This window comes from Apostichopus japonicus, chromosome 9 (assembly GCF_037975245.1).
Source record: "Apostichopus japonicus isolate 1M-3 chromosome 9, ASM3797524v1, whole genome shotgun sequence".
NCBI lineage: Eukaryota > Metazoa > Echinodermata > Holothuroidea > Aspidochirotida > Stichopodidae > Apostichopus > Apostichopus japonicus.
In genome coordinates this window covers 11341505-11364700 of record NC_092569.1, presented here as the reverse complement: position 1 = coordinate 11364700, position 23196 = coordinate 11341505, and the positions used below count along the sequence as shown (strand labels likewise).

Here is a 23196-nt window from a genome sequence, read left to right as displayed (position 1 = left end):
CCAATAATTGACCATGTGCCCGGGCGGGATTTTTTTTTCCCAAACAGGTTCTCAATTGTGTATAAATAGTCGCTCATGATTGGTCGGAAAAGTTACGTCAGAACAATAAAACCCTTCACTTCGAGGTTATCAAAATGTCTGCATCCATTCGTTGCAACGAAGATATACCCGTTCAAAATTACCCGCAGCTTTTCGTAAATATATGTAGATGTGTTTGGAATTGGTTTAGACATAATGAGCACACTAGTATTGTATGATATACTTTGATCGAAGATTTCTGTGAAGGCATTTATCGATAACATCGCACAGTGAAAGTTTCGTACAGGGGTAGCCTACATAACACGATATAGGCCTATATGTATTATAACTGTGTACACAGTGCAGTGACGGAAATACATCATACTGTAGCATGGTGGGCTCATAATTGACGCACTTAAGGATTTGATCAACGATTTCTATCAAGGAAAAATCAAAATCACTCAACTGTATGTGTTTTTCATATGTGTGGTTCCTCAGAAATGTAATGATCTCAATATATTTATTGTTCTGTGCATATGCAACGTACAATTGAGCAGAACTTGACCACAAAATGTCTGCCGTGTCAAGTTCTTTCATACCCCTAAATTGACACATTCGTAGATAAGCTAACTGTAGTGAAGGCTTTAGTATACATCCATTGACTTTAGATGCTGTTTGCTATACTTTGAGCCTCTAAGCTTAGACAGATCAGGTCCTAGAGAGTAGTTTTGTCCATGATATTGAGGAAATGTTGGTTATTTTTAGGGTGCAAGATTTCCAAATGCCCAAAAACTGAACGTACAAAACAGGGGGGAAGGGTGTTAAAAGCTTAAAAATTCCACAATTTGGTCATCAAATAGCTGAAATGGATTCAAATTCATGAAATATGTAATTCTGCTTGACTGCAAAAAGTTTAGGTGGCCTGCTCTATCGTTGCTAGTAATAATTGAAGGTGCGTCAATTACGGGGGTGCGTCAATTAAACGGCTGACGAATCTTGGATGGCGTAAACACGAAACCGATAGAATGTAGCGTATGTATCATAAGTAAGGTCAACATGTTATCCAAGCATTAAAAGTAAAAGTTAGGGCGTTTGCAGGGAAACCGCGTAACAACACTTTATTAAGTGTCAGTGTGTAACTCAGTGTATGTCTTCGAACTATCAAGCGTTTGATGCTGAGGTCACGAGCAATCTGATTGGCTGAAAACTCCGTAATTGAGAACCTATTTGGGAAAAAAATTCGCGCCCCGGGCTGTAATATACTGATATGAAACCCTCTCTCGTTAGGCCTGGCTAATATGTACTATATTTTAACACAATATTCACAAATATGAATTTTATAATGAAATTATTATCAACAGTGTTCTATGCAGAGTAATACATCTCCCCTGATACACTATATCAGCATAAATGGTTTCTCGTGTACATCACTTTAATACAAGATTAGTCGTTTGTAAGGTCGTTATACTCGAACCAAATTTTTCTTCTAAACATCTTTTTCAGGGAAAGTATTTTATTATTTAATATATAAACCACTCATATAAGTTACAGTTTTTTAGGATATATATATATATATATATATATATATATATATATATATATATATATAAGCCTATATATATATATATAAGCATATATATATATAAGCATATATATAAGCATATATATATATATATATATATATATATATATATATATATATATATATATATAATTAGAGAAAACCAGAGAAATAAGATATGACTCATAATTGACAAATAAGGAGTAAGTTTTACAAAATATATTGGAATTTTCGGTCCCCCTGGGACCTTCGTCAGCAATACTTGGCAGTCGACTGCCAAGTATTGCTGACGAAGGTCCCAGGGGGACCGAAAATTCCAATATATTTTGTAAAACTTACTCCTTATTTGTCAATTATGAGTCATATCTTATTTCTCTGGTTTTCTCTAATAATATTTTCTTTTGGAGTAAACGTGGATTTTCGTTATATTATATATATATATATATATACATATATACATATATATATATATATATATATATATATATATATATATATATATATATATATATATATATAAATAATTTTTTTTGTGGTTGTGTTAATGTATTAAAAATACATGTATAATAGATTTAAAAGAACAGTTGATTTTATTAACTCGGTGGAACAAATTAGAAGTGCAACCTCCGTCTGATTGTTTCGTACAATAACTATTTCACTTAACTGATAGTTAACCTAGACATCACCTATTAAGACAACTTTACTATTTCTAATTTTGATCTTTTGGTAATTGAAAAGCTGAGATGTCAAATTTTTGAAGATCTCGAAATTATTGAATACCATTCCCCGAAAATTGTAAACTATATTTCGGTATCAGTTATGGTAAATACAACTTGGTGTTACAAACATTGCAGTGATGATAAACACACAGTGTTATCTTCAATTTTGAAAGTTGACCAAAATGAAATTTGATTTGAAAAAATAACGGAGTTGTTAAATCTTCGTCTGCAGTCCACAGCCTTAAGACATCTCACCCAACCAGACCAAAACTTTTTCGAGAAACTTACCGTTATTAATGCAAGGACATTCCATCCCATCAACAATGTGAAAAGGTTGACGCAGAAAAGTTCCCTTCTTTGGTACTCCATCTTGCGAGCCCTGTGCTTTGCGAATAATACCTGAGATTATCTTCAGGAATTATCTACGCCGTTTCACCACAAATGCGGAAATTCTCGAAAAGAAAGTACCGAAGACGCTTGTTGAAACTTTGAAAGGTTTTTATCGTATTACATGACGTTTGCGACTACTAGACCATCCCATCTTGACAAGTCCCTTCTAGTCTTCCGTTAGAATGTATGTAAATAGAAGCTACGAAATGTCTCGGAGTGACATGATTGGGTGTGACAGCGTTCTAATGCGCATGTCTACAAGCGACTGATGTAATTTTAAACGAGGAAGTAAATGAAGATGTAAATCAATGAGTCTAGTATGACATCCTATTACATATACGATGTATTGTATATGTATAATATGACTGACGGAGGATGATGGACGGTAAGTCTAGTATTGCATCCTATACTATAGACAATGTATTTATGAAGTATGGCCGACGAAGGAGAACGGACGATAAATCTAGTAAGACATCTTTATAGTATAGACGATAACTTACATAAGTATAATATGACTGACGGAGGAGGATGGACGTTAAATTAAATAAGACATCTTTATAGTATAGACGATAACTTACATAAGTATAATATGACTGGCGGAGGATGATGGATGGTAAGTCTAGTATGGCATCATATAGTACAGACGATGTATTGTATATTTATGAAGTATGGCCGACGGAGGAGAACGGACGATAAATCTAGTAAGACAACTTTATAGTATAGACGATAATTTACATACGTATAATATGACTGACTGAGGAGGGTGGACGTTAAATCAAGTGAGACATCCAATATCATAGACGATGTTGGGGGTTGGGGATATAAGGGTCTTGTGTTCTTTATTACCATTTGCTATCCAAATTATGATGATGAAGCCTTAATGATAGCACTCCTACTTAGTCCCGATAATCTCGCAGGACAGATTATGATATTACGTACATACAACACTTTCTGAAGGTGTTGATCGATTTCAAAACCAACTAGCTTTTTTGAGACACTCGTTGACTATTCTAGCAACGTTTCGAAAAAGACGCCAACAAAAGCGTCAATTTCTGTTAAATCGTTTAATGCAGACCCACAGCAGGTATATCCGACTGTGTACACTGTCATCGGCTGTGAGACAGGGGTGGGACGAATCCCTGGGAGCTGCGGCATTTCAGATAGTTCTTGCCCTTTCGGCGAGCGTTAAAAATAAATAAATTTCAGTAAGAGGAATTCAATTTGTCTTGAATAACAAGTAACCAGCATCTGTTCCATTTTAAGATATGTCATGATTCCTCGTAGCAAATTTGAAGAACACAAAATCAATTTTTAAAAAAGAAATGATTTTTTTCATCTTTGAATATGCTTTTCTTCTTTTTGTTTGGCAAATGTATGAGCTGCAAGAAAAACTCCGTTACGACCTTACCCCTTCCTCCTCCTGTTTTTACTCCTCTTGTTCTGTGCTGAATGGCAACTGCCTCCTTCATCAAATGAGTTTGAAGTTAACTGTCGCACCTGAATTATGTTTTCGAATCGATATTCGGGTGGAGGATGAGGGAGAGGTGGAGAAGTCAGATGGTATTGTTAGTCTAATTGTAAGATAAATTGAAAACAAAAAATTTACATGAAGTCATACTCACTCACTCAATTATGTCATAGCTGTAATTTTCCCCACAACCATCCTCACCCCGCTTCAACACCACCACATAAAAAAAAACATCTCAGTAAAGATTCTGGTGGGGAAGTTTTATTTTGACCCCTCCCACTCATTAATATGCACAATCTCAATAAGTATAAACAATGTCAATTCACCTACTCATTGGGTACTTATCACTGTACATAAAATTGTTACAATATCCGTAGTAGACATATTGTGTGTACTCTGGTCATTTAGGGGGTCGTTTCAATTTGGACATTACCTGGTATGTCTGTGAAAACCCATTGTAAATTTGCTTTGGTCATTTAGGGGGTCGTTCAATTTCAATTTGGACAGTCACATTAACAGGCTCGATGCAAGGGGACTGGGGTTCAGAGCGGAACAGTCTTTCGGTTGTTTGGTTTTCTTGCCCAGGATTTTTCCTGGGTGACATTACCTGTTTTCAGCTTACCCTCTTCACACTTACAACAACGATGACTAGACTTGCCAAACTGCAGCAGGAAATGTGTACTTGAAGCTACAGCTTATGCGCATGATCAATATGATGAAAGCTTACCAAATGTATATGTAATAAGTGGTTTTTATATTATTATCACAGTTAGGCATACATTAATTGATGTATGCTTTAGAAAGATATTTGCCAGTGGGGATGTGTATAATCAGGGAGTTTTTTTTTTTAAACGTTGGAACATTGATGAGCAAGTCTCGCTGATTGGGTGATCGATTTGAGCGTTACGAATGTATGACGTGACTGACGAGTTGAAATACTGTTTAAAAATCGATTAAGGTAATAATATCTACCTGGGTTTGGCTTTATTGGTCGAACGTTTAAACACCTATACATCTGAGAAAGTATTTTAGGTAAGTTTTTTGCCTGTTCTTCTCAATTTTTCTTGTGTGAGGTGCGAGGTGTAAACGGTCAGTTTTGTAGAGAACACAGTACTAATGAACTTTCGGTTTTACTTTGTTTTGTTTCTCATATTTGTTTGGTATTTTCTATTTCTATCTGCGTGCATTGAAGGATTCAAGGTTTCCTCTAAACTTACCTCTACAATTTTTATCTACTTCAAGTCTTTGCATTTTACATTGTCTCTTTCTTTGTTGCGTATGTCTGATCGAAACCAGAACGCCGAATTGCTAAAAAGGGAAATCACATAAATAACGAAATAAAAAATAAAATTCTGTTCTTGGTCTTAAATTAAATAGCAGAATTTGTTTCCATTGACATATGCTCTGTAAAGAACTATAACAAGTTTGTACAATTGAACATTGAGCAAGTTGAACATTTAACGTAAAGTGTTGGGTTTATTCTATCTATATCGCTTTCCTTTGTCTCCACCTACCACCCCCCACACACACACTTACCCCTCGCATACTCCACACACTCTCGCGCGAACACGCACACACGTCCACACATACCTCTCGCCTACTCCACACACCCAAACCTCCACAGTTATGTTATGTTGAAATATAAAGGTCTGAAGTGATTTTCAGTCTTCCGTCTTTAAGTTATTAAATTTACCATTTACACTATTTACACTTCTATTACACTAAACAGGATATTACGGGAAACTACATGTTATTCAAGGCTTAGAGTTATCAATATTTATGTCCCTGATATTTGCTTACTTGTTGTTGTCTCTTCGTACCTTTTTTCTGTCAATGACATCTCAATCACAAATGGCGAATTGTTTCCTGTTTAGCCTATATAACGACCATTTGTACACTTTACATGGTATAAAAGGCTGAGCTTTTATAGTACAAGTATATCGGTTTTAAAGACATTCCAGTGAAGTTTTCATTCTCTTGTTTGATAATGAGGCAAATTTTGCTGTTTAACGATAATTGGAATGCACTTGTTAGCAGGTTGTTTCTGAATTTGCTGAATGAGTGCTAAAACAGAAGATAGTATTAGCTGTCATTTACAATTCAAACTTAACGTTGAGGGTTTGTTCTTCCATATTGAATAAACGAATCACAACTGGTACTATGATTTCCTCATGAATATTTGAATGATTGCCAAAGTGTTTATGCCTCATCACTAGAGGCAAGGTGCCTAATGAGAGGAAGTGCTGGGTCAAGGGGCAGTGCAGCAATTTCATATGTGTTTCGTTCTCTCGTAGGGATTTCAAAGCACAAAACTCCATATCAGAAAGGGGATTTATGGACCTACTCTGGTACATTCTTTTTCAATGCCGCAAGAAGTCGATACTCATTTCCAGTTTTGTATTGAATTTGACGACACGGTCGTCCTTAATCTGGATCTAACCGATATGCACCCTTATTAAACTTCAGATATTTTGATAAAATAGACTGGGTAAGTGGCCGGGGAATGGCATAAGGGATCCTTACTACCCCATATCTGACTTTTTTTTCTGAAAATAATCCATGTTGTGTCGGTATAACAGTTCCCTTTTCATATTCCGCTGTGTGGCTGTTCAAGCAATACGATATAGCTCCCTTCTTGCAATGATCTTCTAACCATAGTATTCTGTAACAGTGCCCCTGTTCATTCTTGACCTACCTCTATATTTGAAGCCGACTGTGATATGTGTGGCAGGTTTGTAAGTTACTGGTAAGTGATACATGCTACGTTATATGATTTTTGAACTAAATGAATAGGGAGACCAGTATTGTGAACAGGATTTGGGTGTAACATAATCCTCACGTAGCTCTACCTACGACAATCCATCCCCCTCTCTTCGACCCTTTACCCATTACTAAACCCAACCCATAGCCCTGTAACCTTAAACACCCTATTCTCTTACCCTCAACATACCCCTAACCCTGGCTCTTATCATTTACCTTCATCAATTCATATTACCCGTCGAATGTGCCTTCAATAGGCCATACCCTTGATATGTTGGTGCCCTTCAGAATTAAGAGATCTATTCCATTTGTAGCCTTGGTGTCGTGAATGACACAGTGGGTTTGTTGTTTTCATTGCTAGTAGAAGCAGTTTCTGCCAATAGTGTAGATAGTTTTAATTAAAGCTGAGTATATTGCAGATAAGTGATGGTTATTTTACTTTCACAAAGCCTTTTTGTATGTATCCTTGCTACTTATCTCTCCTGAGATAAACAGAGCCTGCTAGACAATTACGCTTGTGGTTTATACCTGGAACAATAGTATTTAGAGACACAGTGTATTGGTGGGAAAGGATTGCAAAATAGCTCAGAGCTAGGGAAGGGAAGGCAATTGATGAAATGAATATTATGAGGACTAATCCATCATGTAATTACTGATTGGTCATCTTATTAGTTGGTCAACGGGATCTTTGCTAGGAGTAACTAATAGGATGTGGTGAAGCCATGTTGCTTAGAGTTGTTGTCACTTTGTATCTTTTTGAAGTTAGAGTTTCATTCTTCATCTGGAGAGAGCAAGACTTCTCTTGCTTAATCTGTTGTACTTATAATATTTTTATTAATACACCCAGGAAAAGGTGTTGTAAAAATAAGGAGTTTTGAAGATGTTCATCATGTTAAGCTATATTCTTAAATTATGGTGAGAATGTCATAATAGTATCTTTTTGGCCACTGTTCTGGATCTTGCCGAGATGGTAACCATGGACGTTTTGTATTTTACTTAATTGTTGTTCTTGGAGCCTACCTGTACTTTATATTTACCTAAGGAACCTGATGCTACCCCACCGAGCTGTAGACGTCACTCTAAACTATGTTATTAATTTGTCATTCCGTTTTGTGAATCGCTGGACTGCAGTATATTACGGAGTTTATTACGGAGCACACTGATGTTCACCGGAACTTTAATTCGCGAAAATGAACTTTCCGCGTTGAAGCAAGAAAGCGAACAGTTCGCGACAGCACCAGTGTAAAATCAGATAAGTTTAAGTATTCTTTTTATTGTAACCTTTGTCATGGCCATAGACAACAAGTTTAAGTTTTTCTAAGTTCTCAATGTTCAGTGTATAGTACAGTGCACAGTGTAACGTTATTATTGTTAATATTGTCTATACCATCTGTGCTGTATCTTGATGTACAGTATTCAGTACCACAGTAACCAGTACGTTATGAAACTGCAAGCATGCTTATTTAAGAGTTAATATTTAAGAGTGTGGTCAAGTTGACATATTTGTTATGTAGATACTTTTTATTGTTTTGTGCCATTGATAGCCTTATAACATCCCCATTTCCCACGATTGGAGGATTGAAAATATAAGTAGTTCATGGTACATTTCTTTGTGTCTCTCATTGTAAACCTGTGTAGAGCTGACTCAGCAGTTGTTTTGAATATCAGAATTGAACCATTCGGACATGGAGACAATTTTATCCTGTCTTGAAGCCTAGGCCCACTTGATTCACATATTGCTGACCCATTGTCCTAATTACCTTGACCGAAAGAAAGGAGGGTTACACATTTCTATTTAGATCTAAGCGCAACCCAGACCCACCATCACGAACAACCAAGTGTGCGTTCCACCTGTCCTGAATTACCGATCAATATATATGTAAGATTCTGACATTGATGTAGGATACTGTATATTAACACGTTTGAAGATTTTATGTTTGTCTTCGTGATGCGCATTTCACATCAACACTTGCGGATACGTGTACGATGAAATTGCCAATAACCTAGAACTGTAGAAAACTAATGGCGCTTATTACTGAATATATTTTATCAGTAGATTAAATTACAGAACCACGACTGTAATAATGTCGATCTATATTAAAAGTTATACCTAAATCAATATATTGATTGATACAGACAAAATTCTCATCCTGCAAGACTTGTAAACATGTAATTTTCAAATTTCACTCGATGAAAGAACGAAAAGACAGATCTGTGTGTATTTCTACCGACGTGGATAAGTGTTATTCTGCTACTGAAGTAGGCCTATATCATCATCCAATATGCAAAATTACGCGACTGCCAATATTGGTAAAAATTCTATGTTATGTGGTTACGTGTACACGTTTTATTCCACTTTCCAGTGCAAGAGCAAACGGTTAATAAGAGGTTTTGTCAAGACAATCCTGCAGAAGAGAGGAACAAAAGACAACTTATATAGCTGCGAACGATATATTCATTTGTTTTCAACCATCTTTAAATCACCAGAGATTTGTCTCTCTTTTCAAAAACAAATTATGTCATATGACAATCTTTTATAAAAAATAGATATTTGAAAAAAGCGACAGCTGATTCTATATGTGAACATATATACCCAACTAAACCACAACCGATAGGAAGTGTCTTTAAATAATAAAAAAATGCAATCATTTTGTAAGGTCCAGTATACTTTGAAGACGATCTAAACGAACTTATTATTACACTTCACAACAGAGAATTAATTTTCTCTTGATTATATATTGTCATATCGGGCTTGGAAGCCATTCAGGAAGCAATTCCCCACAATGCCCTAATTTCACCAACACTTCGACTATTGAATGCGGCCTCTGTAGCGTTGTAGAAGTTTTTCTTTGGTAGACTTGATCACTTATAGGATTAAGGACGCGTTCGCCATTCATAGCACCATCATTATAAATGATTATAAAACTTTCAGAAACTTAGGTAGGGAAGCCCGAAGATTGGATCAATTATTTGAAACCCAAACCACTTCATTCACCAAAGAACTAGAGTATTCATAAGTTGTACTGCAAAGACATAACGTGGTCTTATGATTAATCACACCAACCTGTTTATGCCACCATAGTCTGCAACGGTGTGAGTCATAGAGTTTAGCAGACGATTATCTCCAGTACTTAGTTCGATCATGTTCAAAGTGAGAGAGAATATATCCCGCTCCATACTTCTTATTACACCTTAGGGAAATGTACTATCATTATACTCACAATAGGTAGGGTTTCAAAGAACCTCCCGGTTAAGAGTCTGTTAAGAGTGTACGCATTGTTTCACACTTGAAGGAGAAATGACTTTTACATACGGAAAGCTTTAAGTTCTTCTTGTGATCTAAATTTACTTTATTGGTTGAAAAGTTACTTTGTTAAACATACAGTTTAAATTTAATTGGTCATAAGCAGGCAAATACAACTAACATTTCGACATAAAATAGAAATTCATATGAAAAATATAATATATCGAAAATGCTTATGATATAAGATTTATATGCCCAGAACTCTCATGATAACTACAACGATATAGACTACATTGATTCAAAACGATTCCCTCTTCAATAGTTTGTAATATACAGACAGACAGAAAACTCTCTAATTTTTATATTTATCGTGTTCAAGTCTTCAGGAGCAAATGAATGTATTAAAGCTATTATATGTCAATGTGTTATTATATTCACATTAAGTACTCCACTATACACAAAATAGGTTAAAATATATTTTTGAAGACAATTATTACAAATTTACTGTTTTTACCTGCTTTATTAATATATTAATTACACTACGAAGATTCCCCCACGACTGAAGTTTATGTAACCCCATGAACCATTGTCAATAATAGCCCAAAAGTACACACCGCATTATTTCATCATATGTATATCCGTGTTGAAAATCTACCGATGTGGATAAGTGACGTTTATCACCAAAGTCATAATTTTGAAGGGTATTTTATCAGTATAATATGACAATTAACACGACGGGCAACATTGGTTATGTCCAGCTGCTTGGCCAGTCTCCTGTAGGCTACAGGTTAATTTCAGTGGTTCAGTATTTTGTAGCTTCACCTTTGAGGAAATCATTATCAACTTTTACATCAGAAGAGAGCAGGTCACCGAACACTCCAATTCTCTCAATAATCAAGATGATCAGCAAATTGTGCAAAGTTTTTGAAGTTTTTCTTTTCTTTTGGACAACAGGCTGTCTCTTTTCACAACGAGTGGTGAGTTTTAGATCTTTGATATTTTGATACTTTGTTATTAACGCTCCCATTATTTCATTCAATTAGCTTGACGTGTTATTTAGCTGCAGTTAATATTAAAGCTTCAGTCACCATGATAGAGTATACCAATTTATGTAAGTAACTTTTTCCCTACCCAGCTTTGAAAAAAAAAAAAGTTGTTGTGTTTCTATTTAAACTTCTTAGTTATTGAAAGTTAGCATTATTAATCTTTACACTGGAAAATAATTTGAGCAAACTTATTCTGGCCCATACTTTTTATTTTTAAATGCAATATTACCTTAAGTTCGTGGAAAACTGTAAAAACTAGAAAAAAATACAAGTAATTAATTAAATTTGTCAACAGTTTATTATAATTTTAAGGCAAATATGTCATTCATATTAAATTTATATTTCATTGACTCCTTTATATCAAAGTCAAACACTTTCATTTTATAGAAATAAATTGTGAATATTCTCCACAACCTTGTCTAAGAACCAATATCAAATGTTAAAGATAGTGACTTTCAAAGATTGGAACATTAATGTTGGTTTTTTTGGCATAACTGTACACAACAAATCTAATTTTCCTTTCGAGTGTAAATTCCAAAATATCATTGAAGCATCGCCTTGCATTAAGTAGTGTATTTTAACAACTCCAAACAAGATTTCATTAATTGAATATTATTACATATAAAGTGCGATTGACAAATAGTCAAACAAGAACTTGATTTTACAATTGAAATGTAGTAGTTTCCAAAATTTATGAAAATGAAAGTAAAAATCTATTTAAAGTGACAATTGATCCTAATTGTGCCAGTTTAAATGCCTCAAAATAACGGATAAAAAGATAAAGATAAAATGAAGTAGTATTACTGAAAATATTAATCGATTCATTCAAATTTGAGATACGTTTATAAAACAAAACTTTCTTTTATGGTATATTCTGCTTTTTAAGCTAACAATAGAAAAAAAGCCTGAAAATTCAAACGAGATCGACGTATTTTTGCATTTTTAATTTTTTTTTGTTAGAATTTTACCAAAGCATTTATTTCCTTGTTACCAAATATCATATGTGTGGCGTTTTTATTCAAGTTGTTTTCAAGTTTACAAAACTGACTTTCAATAAATCGTGTTTTATCTCCAAACTGTAAAACATACTATTCGAAAGTAATTTTGCCGTCATGTTTAGCGCTAACTGAAAATTCATTTCAAGCATATTTAAAAGAGAGTAAAAAGTTTAAGCCATTTAATTTGAATAACAGCTTTCAGTTCTAAATAATATGCCAATGATCAAAAGCTATCACATCTCATCGTCTTTGTATTGTGTTTCTTACCTCTTGTTTCACTTTCAACATTTTCGAAACATGGGAACCTTAGATCCAAATTAAATTAGTAACGTTATACCTAGATCGGATAGTTAAAGTATTACGTACCTGCGTCAATTAATTCAAATATGAAATACGTTTATATGACAATAATTTGTTTTAATGAAATATGCTGCTTTTTAAGATTACAATTGAAAACAAGTCTGAAAAGTCAAACTAGGAACAACGTTTCTTTGCATTTACAATTTTTGGTTTTAGAATATTATCAAAGCATTTAATTTCTGTGTTAACAAATTTTATATGTGTAGCGTCTTTATTATCAATTTTTTTTCAAGTTTACAAAACGGACTTTTACTAAATCGTGTTATATCTCCAAACTGTATTATGTCACTCTCTTTCTAAATTTGTTTGTTTAAACGATAAATCGTATCATAACATTTTGGCACAACAACCTAGTCGATGAAAGTAATTTTGCCGTCATGTTTAGCGCTAACTGAAAATTTATTTCAAACATATTTAAAAGAGGATAAAAAGTGTAAAGTTGATAGGAAAGCGTCTAACAAAATTATTTGAAAATAGCAAGCTATTGCAAACCCCCGTATACATTAGTGTAATTCACACAAAGTGCTTTAAAGGTTTTATTTAATATAATTTCTAATCGTAGAGCTTAGCAGAAATATGATATGTTAAATTATATCACTGAGTCAAGCTGTTATCTCTATTCTACATAACTTTTATTAGTATACGCTTGAAGCCATTACATTTTAGTAACACGGGAACCTTTTTAGCCAAATTAAATAGTGAAGTTATACCTAGACCTGCTAGCTAACGTAAGATATACCTGTGTCAGGCTTTGTTATTTCAAACTTTTCTATTTCGGAATAAAAAGTTAATTTTGTCTCTGTTTGTTTGCATCAAAATTTAGTCGAAAGCAGTTTCTTGTTTTTAAAAAGTGAAGCAATCCAATTTCGATCTCTTTTCTGGAAACCTGGATTTGGGAGGATATGATTCATATAGAACATACAATTTATCTCCACATTTCCTGTTTTATTTGGTAATAAGAATGTGAATATAATCTCTACTTGCTGGGATCAATAGATTAGGTAACAGTAATTTTTAATAGTAAGAAGAAGAAACAATCAAGTCGCAAACAACATTTTGCAAGGACTAGAAAAATGTGTTGAAAACAAACGGCATCTATATCATATTCGCCCATTGTCTTAAGTAGTGACAAATAATGGGGTTTTGTCTGATCATTTTTAACTGTTATCTGTCGTTAATGTTGAAAATTGCAAATCATAATTTCTTATACACATCTAGAAAAAAATGTGTTTCGTTAATTTGAATTCATTTTCACTTTCGGTTGCCTATTTCGACGTCTATTCACTGATGCTTCACAATGAATAGTATCGCTCTGTAAAGATATGACTTGTAAATGATAAAAATGTTATAGGCAAATGTAACGTTAAATGATACATTGAGAAAACCATCAGCATTTTACTCTCCAATGCTATTTTATAAGACGGAAGCTTTTATCAGTAATCAACAAACAAAAAAGACAAATGCGGTTTGCTTTCAGTCATGTGACATTCACCGTCTCCAGTATATAAATTTTAATTTTTCTTTTGAAATTAAGCTCTTACTCTTTTAATCATTATTGAATTGGAACTTCAAATGACGCAATTTCTTCCGACCAAAATATAGCTTTGTTTAACAAAATGATTTATCGAGTCAATCGGTCGAAAAACTACACAAGCAAATTCTGTTTCACATCTCATGTTTTCTTGCCTAGGAGCTGACCCTGTAGTTACTGTTGTACCAGTATCCATTTTCATTTAAATTCACATTTTATTGATATTTTGCTGTACGGTCGTAAACAATTTGCTGAAATATAAGTATAAGGAGCATTCCGATGCCAGAAATTGTGACGATTACTTCAAGGACGAAAATATTTGACAGTATATTAGTAATAACCCCTTTTCCATATTTTTGTATGCTATTTTTTAATCATGAAATAAATTAAATTTATTAAGTTTTCGCATTGCAATATATCGGTCGGTGCTCATATTATGGAACACATGTTAAAACACATGTTTTTTTTTACTTTTATGCTATTGTTGGTAATGTCTGCTTGCACCGTATAACACTAAATCAAAGTATCTGGTAGAATTTCATTCAGTCATTCCCGCTCTGCGAGTACTTTTTTTTTAAATCGATCTCTTACAGATTGAAATCATTCACAAGTATGGAAAAAACTCAGAATATTATAATAGTGAATTATAAATCAAATTAAGGTTCCCTCCCCCCCCCCATCCCCAATAAAAGCAGGGATTTTGTTTGCAGTGTATTTCTACCTCGTAGCAGAGAAAATTATCACCCAATTTTGCCAAGTCTCTGTTACAAAACACCTGCATCGGAAAATCCAGCTGATAGCTGTGTATTGTTTTGTTATTTTTTAGCAAAAAATGTATTTCCGTACTTTGGTATTAATTCATAGGTACGTTTTTTTAAAAACAGGCTACAATACTACCTTAACATAATTAAATTTTCAATTTTGTTTTTATAAAATAAAGTCCTCTTTAATTTTTGGCATAGCGTATATGTTTGGTAAATATTAAATTTACACTAATGTTGATAAAGTCTCCTTGAAACGTGTAGAAATAAGTTGAAAGCATCTGTTCCAATTTATTTCAATATTTTCAATGTAAATATTTGCAAAACTAAGATCTTATAGAGTGACAAAACTCACTAGTTTGGAGCAAATTCAGGATATTCTAACGGAGTCAATTTCCCATTCAATCATATTTTACCAGAAAGGTATAATCAATATTTGTTCAAGAATTAGATTTTCCTGTTTGTTTGCATCATCAACAAAAAGGGAACAAATTCTTAACTTCATTGTCATGGTGACATCCCTGTTAGTGCTATTCTCAGTACAGAAAGAAAATTAAATGACAGGATGTAGGATTATCCTCGTGGCCCAGAAAATAATACTTCTTTTTAATCATTTTTGAGAAAACAATTCTACCGCGGAAATGATGATGACTGTGTATCTTCAAATTGTTAACAAAATTTTATTTTAAATTAATACAGCTGAATATTTATTGGGAACCAAATGAGAGTGTGTTTCTAGATCATGATGGTTTTGTGACTAAATTTTGTCTCTAGGCAATGGAGGTTTGTAACGAAAGTCTGTCTTTAGGCAGTGGTGGTTATGTAACTAACTTGTGTCTGTAGGCCTTGGCGGTTTGAAGCTAAAATATTTTTCTAAGTAGTTGTAGTTTTGTAACTAAAGTGATGAGAGCACGGAGGCAGGTGCCTCATACATCGAATATTATATACAAAATTGTCTACCCATTTCGCGACCTGTTTGCTAATTTAGGGTTCTCGTTGTAATATTGATGTTATCTTAAACGTACTCTACGCAGCCGCCTGGTTCGCTTCTGATGAAGTATGTTACTTCAATGAGCTCTAATTAAAAATGCTCCAAGATACAGTAATATTTAGTTGCTCACAGCTTAATAACTTTTGTGGATTTCTTTATATAATTGTGACTGCTACTTCAAAAAAACAAGATTTGAGTGAAATCTTTTGTCTCTTAAAAAAGCAAGGAAATCTTGTCATGGACTATTCTTCCTTTAAATTAAAAAAAAGAAAATACGTGACTTTATATTCACTGCCAATGCAAGTATTGTGAATTTGTTGTCACAACTTCCCCAGAGTGATTTTTGTAGCGCAATATGTTTGTTATATTTGTGCCAACCAGGAAATTATTGCTAAATGATACTTCGTTTATGTTAAAGAGGCATATATATATATCAAAGTACTAGATAGAATATCTACGTTAGAGTAATTGCCTCTTCCTAAACTTGTTCGTCTAATGGCTTTGTAACGCTTTTAACATAAATATGCGAAGTTGTGAATTAATTTGTTTATTTTACCAAACGTAACTTATATCTAGGTTTATTAGGGTGATAGTAGTGTCGTTATATAGTCATTCGTTTCAAATGATATACTCTCCGTTAAGTTTGTGTATTTGATATCAACAAACAAGCTTCATAATTGGAGGTTAAATGGATAAGCATTTGTTAAACGAATTTACAATTCGAAAGAATAGCCTGATTAATTACATTGTTGCACTGCGAACTAGAAAGTTCCAACTCGTTCCATCAACCTACTCACCTCCCAGATTTTTTTCGCATGTAGCAATAAGTGGCGAGATAGGCACGACGGTATTATCACCAAGCCAGCCCCATCCCTCCCAATACACACACACATTTACCACCCACTGCACTGCAGCATATCAGTCAATTAAAATACTGAGTAAAGTATACATCACCTTAGTTACAGCTGAATACGTAAATTTGCCAATTAACTGCGCTGTTACATTTTGTATTAATTTCCATTTGACAGGATGCTCTACAGACAATCAATGACAACACTGGTGATAATAGTGTAGGTAAGTGAACTTGGCAGGCCTCTAATCTTATGTAAATGAGTCATCAAAATATGACGTCATGATTAAGTAACATACAAATTTTACGAATATGTGTATTAACGTTATAATTATGATGCTATTTCCTAATCAGTGGTATTTAACGGTCAGTGATAATAGTTTAAGTAAGTTAACTTTGCAGTCCTTTAATGTTATGTAAATGAAGTCTTCAGGTAAGACGTCATGATTAAATATCATTAGAATTTTTTGAATACATAGGTTTATGTTAGATTTATGATGTTACTTCCTTAGCAATCGGTATTAACATTCAGTGATCATTTCTTGTGAATGTTTTATACAAATATACTTTTCGTTTTCGTTCGATTTGGAAAGATTTGTGTACTTCAAATGATAAGTTGGATATCAGCTAGAACAGGCAACAGCGTGCTAAAAACATTATTCTTATAATACGTTAATATTTAGATTCATCGCATGCTAGTTAGACATGACAATAACATTTTATTTAAACTTCACTGTTAATCAACTCTCAAAAGCAAACCAATTTACTTTCTTGGACGTACTAGGTTCGTCGTTTTTCTTCTACCAACAATCGAATTACCCGAGAGATTGCAGAGAATTCCAGGAGCAATGTTCATCTCATAACTCCACTGGTGTTTTCATGATCAAACCAGATAGCTATCTAGAACCTTTTGAGGTTTACTGTGATAACTCAGACAGTTCTGGTGGATGGACGGTAGGTCTCTACAGTCGTTTTACTTTTACATGTTTCTTGCTCTCTTATGCTGTTTCTCTTTCCCTCCCCCTTTTTATTTGCCAATTTTTTCCGGGTGATACCACAATAGGTAGATGTGCATACATAATACACAGTATGCATATCCTGATATAAAGCATTATAGACTAACTTTGGCAAAATAATAGTTTCTAATGACGTTTTTTCACAATACACACATTAATGACTTTGATATCATTTCCTAAATCATTTACACTGTTAGGTAATACAACGTCGCATTGACGGTTCCATCGACTTCAGTCGTGACTGGGACAGCTACAAGTCTGGCTTCGGCTTTTTATCTCAGGAATTCTGGCTCGGTAATGAGAGGCTTTCTTACTTGACCAATCAAAAGAAGTATCAATTGGTCATTGAGATGACGTCATCACATGGTTCCTTAATCCGTGTTTCTTACGATAACTTCCGCATTAGTGATGAATTCAGCAACTTCAAGTTGTTCAGTCTCGGAATTTTTTCTGGAAGAACAGGTAAGTTATATCAACATTTCTGCCTAATATCCTTAATATTTGTTCCCCTTAGCCCAGTTATCAGGTCAGATGACCTTTAGTTCACCACAATTGGCAGCTTGGACTTCATATAGCCGTATCAGGCGCTGATCCAGAAACCTGTGATGACCCCCACCCCCTCCCCTTCAACGCAACACAAACAAATGTAGTTATTGGCACATTCTTAAGTAAAAGCCTAATATTAGACATAATTTATAGCCTAAATCTGCAATCTAAAGTCGAAACTTTTTTTTCTGGGAGAGCGACCGCAGATTCCCCTACATGGGAATCAGCTTTAACGACCCATGTGCCACACTGCCTTACTGTTTACTTCGTGGATCTGCCCATGTTTACCCAATCACCAGTGTAACTTGTACCTTCCCTTTGCTATTTGTATTACTATTATGTGAAACAGTAACTTAAGGAAATTACTGCTTCATTTTTAGGCTGACAACTAATGGATTCAGTTTTGTCAGGTAAACAGTTGCCACGTATGTTAAGAGCTTATCTAAGAACAATAACAATATATGATGATATCGCTAGAGATCATTTACACCTGGCCATGTGTTTGTTTTTCTGATGGAGCATGTTGTAATATTGGCATTTGATACAAGTTTCACAGCATATTCATTGCAGTTAAAATACACAACGAAGTTTACATCATCAATATGTTTCAATTTTACCGACATATTTATTCCCGCAGACGTTATAACACTTTGTCCCAACAACATGGTCTATAGAAACTGCTGAACTCCTGTCAGCGGACTTGTGGTGCTCCAGAAGTGTGTCAGGATGGGGTCTGTAGTGAAGCCGAAGCCTGTGTTTGTTCCGATGGATACTTCATGAAGGGATCAGACTGTGTACCTCAAGAACAGTGTGGATGTTACGAATCAGAGGGACAAACAGTTATTCCAGTAAGTTGTTTGTTTTTCATTTGATTTTTAAACTTTTAGGCAGTCAAATCTTGAGCTATATGTCAAAGAATATTCACTATGACAGTTTCCAACAACTATTCTCCAAACAACAGCATAGTTGAAGACTTTTCCATATAACCAGTCAGTCACTGAAAATACTATCTTTTATAATGAATGCAATATAAGTTCAATCAAACTCCAATATATAAATTATTTTTGAGTCCATTCAACTAAACAGTTATTGGAATACCTGTCAAATTATAGTTTACTCCGCGTATGGAATTTTAGTGCTTACAAAGGGACAGTACAATACAGAACAGTATTTACCATGGATGATACAAAAAACACAACATCAGGGTTAAATGTAATCTGTAAAAACTAAAGTAAAGAATTATTTTGTGTTTCAGGAAGGTGGCTCTTACGTGAACCCTGGATGTACAAGAAAAGGTGTTTGTACCAACGGGCAGATCACATGGGATGAAGAATATGCATGCCATCCTAAAGACTGTCAGGAAATTTACGAGGATGGATCCGAGGATAACGATATATACAGAATCAAACCAACCGGATGGACCGGCGAGGCCTTTGAGGTTTACTGCAACATGACTGACGGAGGAGGATGGACGGTAAGTCATTCTATTGATCATAACCGCGCATAACCACACTTAATCGGCAATACACTGTATTAAACTATACTTTAGATATTGAACCACAATGAACACACAATACTACACTACATTGTACTGTAACAAACACAATCAATGCCCTAGATGCACGTAAGAAAATACAATGCATTACATTGCACTACAAAGCACTATTGTGCACAAAAGTACAAGAGTCATAGAATATACCTTCTGGTCGATTGTAGTAGAATAGACAAACAAAATCACAAACCAGTGTAGTGACCGTCATTGATACAAGGCTATAAATAAAAATGGATATTCGTTCTTAATGAATTCACTTTAAACCACAGTTACCATATATCAAAATAACCCTGTTCCATTCTACATAGAATATTAAACGACGAGTAAAATATGCAAATACAATATATTCTTATAGTGAACAAATACTGAACTGTATTTTCCTTCAGGAAAATATCCACACTGAAGCCATTACTATGTATCTGCTCTCTCACGATTTAAAGATCCCTTTCAAGCGAATTGTCATTTTGTCATACTCTCATTACAGGCTAATATCTGCAGTAGAACGAACGATCTACGTAATGGAAATAAATTAAATAAAAATGTTTTAAAGAGGTTTTCCTTTATCAGTTCCTTCAAATTCGTTTAAGTCTACGATTTTCAACTCTAATGTTTCTAAGAATGTTGACAATTTAGTTAATCGCTTGCTATATTTGATCATGACAAAAGTATTCCTCTTATTCACACTTTTAAACAAAGGTTTTTCAGCGTCGTGTGGATGGAACCGAGGATTTCTACCTCGGATGGGACAGCTACAAAGAAGGTTTTGGAGAATTAGACCACGAGTTTTGGCTTGGAAATGATAAGCTTTCTAACTTGACCAATCAAAAGAGATATGAAATAAGGATCGATCTGGTGAACAGAGATGGTACTCCATACTATGCCAAGTTTGACAACTTCCGGATTAATGACGAAAGCGACAAATATCGGTTATCTCAACTTGGAACCTACAGTGGAACAGCGGGTTTGTTACAATTTAGTTGGTTACATACACATCATTTAGATATTTGAACAATTCTAAAACTATAAATGCTTCTACGGTCTGTACGTAGTTAAATGTTCTTTATTATGTGTTATCTTGGGAATATCATATTATAAGGTTTCCTACATATATTTGACCGAAGACTTACATAAATAAATGATTTGCAGTGATAATGCAATAATATATTAACACGATGACGAGTGGATGGATTGATTTATCCGTATTTCTCTTCTTGAGATTTGTATCCTTCCTTTCATAAATAAGTAAAACAAAGACACTAATAAGATTACCTAATCCATTAAACATCAACAGCAAAGTGAATCATTCTCATACCATGTTGTTGTCCAATTTCAGACCTACACATAGACACCTCTGCTATACACTGACCTATGCACCCACGTCCACGCAACAATCATACACTATGTATACAATACTTTTTTTCGAATATACAATTGCACAAAATTAAAATTAGCATCATTTAACTGTATCAGAAGGGCAAAACCAAGTTTCAGGCCACAATGTTTGCTTTTGAGTCATTTTCTTGCAACAATGATGCCGTATTAGTTAACATACTTTACTGCGGTTTATTTCATTGAAACAGTATAAACGCTTTTGATACACCTTATTATACGTCATGTTTTGTATTTTATTTTATATATTTTGTTCTTAGATATTACAGCATATGTGATTCAGCAGTACCGAAATAAGATTGTGGTATAAAATTAAAAAACCTTATTGAAAGAAACTAAGAATAATAAAAGATAACATTTAATTTGCAATAAGTGGAATAATGAACCATAAACGATAATTCATTAATGAAACTCTTAATAAATTGAACTCTCATTTCAAGCTAATCAATATGTCTGTATTTCAGTGACATTAGATAGAATGTTTATATATCTGTTCTTCGTTCTTCTTTGCAGACTCTCGCAGCAACCCTGATGGTTATGCTCTTCGTTATCACCTCAACTACCAGTTCAGTACAAAGGACAGTGACAACGATGTTTATAGTTCTAACTGTGCTGTTAATTATCACGGTGCCTGGTGGTACAAGAATTGTCATTATTCCAACCTCAATGGAGACTACCATGCCAGCCGAGATAGTTATAGCAGTCTTTATTGGTATTACTTACCCGGCAGTTATTATAACATCAAATATTCAGAAATGAAGATTCGTCCCTTTCAGTAGGTAGTTTGAGGGATCTCTAGACAAATATGCTTACACAAATATTGGAGCAGATCGAGCTAGTATCTTTTTCCTCAAAAGTATATAGAAGAAATTTGACTGAAAATATGGATTGAGAAGTCACGTGACTGATATTGAAGAATAGTACATCGACGTCACAATAAAGAACAGGAAAACAATGAATATACTCCAGTGATGAAGTTAATGTATATCAATATATATCAACGCAATGCACCGTAGTAATGGACATGTTTCTTGTTCTTTTATCAATATTTGCTCATTTATAAGAAATTTAACGTTTAATATTCCAAACATCAAATTGAAAGTACAACCTTGAGAAAAAAAAACCACTTCTTTTCTCATATTTACCATTTTATTTATTTCAATTCCTAATTACACTGGATGATGGATCAAGCCCGGTATGACCTGAAAATGAAAGAAACGAACATAGTATATCCGTATGGTTTTAGCACCCACCAAACCCAACCCAACCCACCACCCCCCCCCCCCCCCCCCTTAGACACCGACACTGCCACTCAAAAACTAGATTTAAATGAGTTCATCGAAACATCGTGTGGCAATTTTATATCACAAACGTTTATGTAGCAGTTGTAATAGCACAAACTGTTGCGTAATAATGGACTAAATACTGACAGTAGAATTTTTTACTATCCTTGTGCCATCATGCAAAGTTTAATTCGTTGTTTTCAGAAAATATGGAATCGTAGAAGTGACGTTTTAATATTAAAACCTCTCTGTTAATATTCAGTGGCAATTTCAACACTATGATACATTGTATTAACATATTTCAACGGAAAAAAATCATTATTGTGATGCAAAGTTATTATTTATCAAATGCTATGAATTTAGTAACCATTTCAACAATCTACAACAAACGTAATAGTTCATTAAGTTTGCATCAGATTGCAGACAATACAGTTTTTTTATTCTTTTGAAGCAAGACTAAGGGTTTCACTCATCTTCAAGCGTTTGTCAAAGAAGTATAACAACGATGCCAATCTAAAACGGAAAAATACGCTGTTTTTTCCCCTAAAGGAAACTGAATTTCACTCAGCTAATAGGAGAAAGAACCGATTCTCTCTTAAAATTCCATTAGACCTGCTGGTAACATTAACATGGTCCGTTGTGACATGTGTCCTCGATATGCGCCGTGCCGTGGTGCACTAATAATGCAACCCAAATGAAGATCTGGTTATTTA

The 23196-nt window shown here is 34.2% G+C and overlaps 3 protein-coding genes across 3 annotated transcripts in view; 2 read left to right on the top strand and 1 right to left on the bottom strand.

Annotated features, from left to right (window-relative positions):
• LOC139974541 (fibrinogen-like protein A) overlaps positions 1 to 2674 on the bottom strand; it is a 49214-nt gene extending 46540 nt beyond the window's left edge. Inside the window, exon 1 of the mRNA XM_071981752.1 lies at positions 2587 to 2674. Coding sequence (XP_071837853.1) covers positions 2587 to 2667 — 81 coding nt within the window. The 5' untranslated portion in view covers positions 2668 to 2674. The remainder of the gene's footprint in view (positions 1 to 2586) is intronic.
• An 8305-nt stretch (positions 2675 to 10979) lies between these two features.
• LOC139974540 (fibrinogen-like protein A) lies at positions 10980 to 22223 on the top strand. The gene is made up of 8 exons (XM_071981750.1): positions 10980 to 11137; positions 16876 to 16921; positions 17482 to 17651; positions 17911 to 18175; positions 18897 to 19107; positions 19515 to 19733; positions 20508 to 20772; positions 21714 to 22223. The coding sequence occupies exons 5-8, from the start codon at positions 19036 to 19038 to the stop codon at positions 21977 to 21979; spliced, it is 822 nt and encodes a 273-aa protein (XP_071837851.1). The 5' UTR covers positions 10980 to 11137; positions 16876 to 16921; positions 17482 to 17651; positions 17911 to 18175; positions 18897 to 19035; the 3' UTR covers positions 21980 to 22223.
• On the top strand, positions 17403 to 18998 carry LOC139973870 (fibrinogen-like protein A). Its single transcript, XM_071980753.1, has 3 exons — positions 17403 to 17651; positions 17911 to 18175; positions 18934 to 18998. The coding sequence occupies exons 1-3, from the start codon at positions 17403 to 17405 to the stop codon at positions 18996 to 18998; spliced, it is 579 nt and encodes a 192-aa protein (XP_071836854.1).
• Positions 22224 to 23196: the final 973 nt, after the last annotated feature.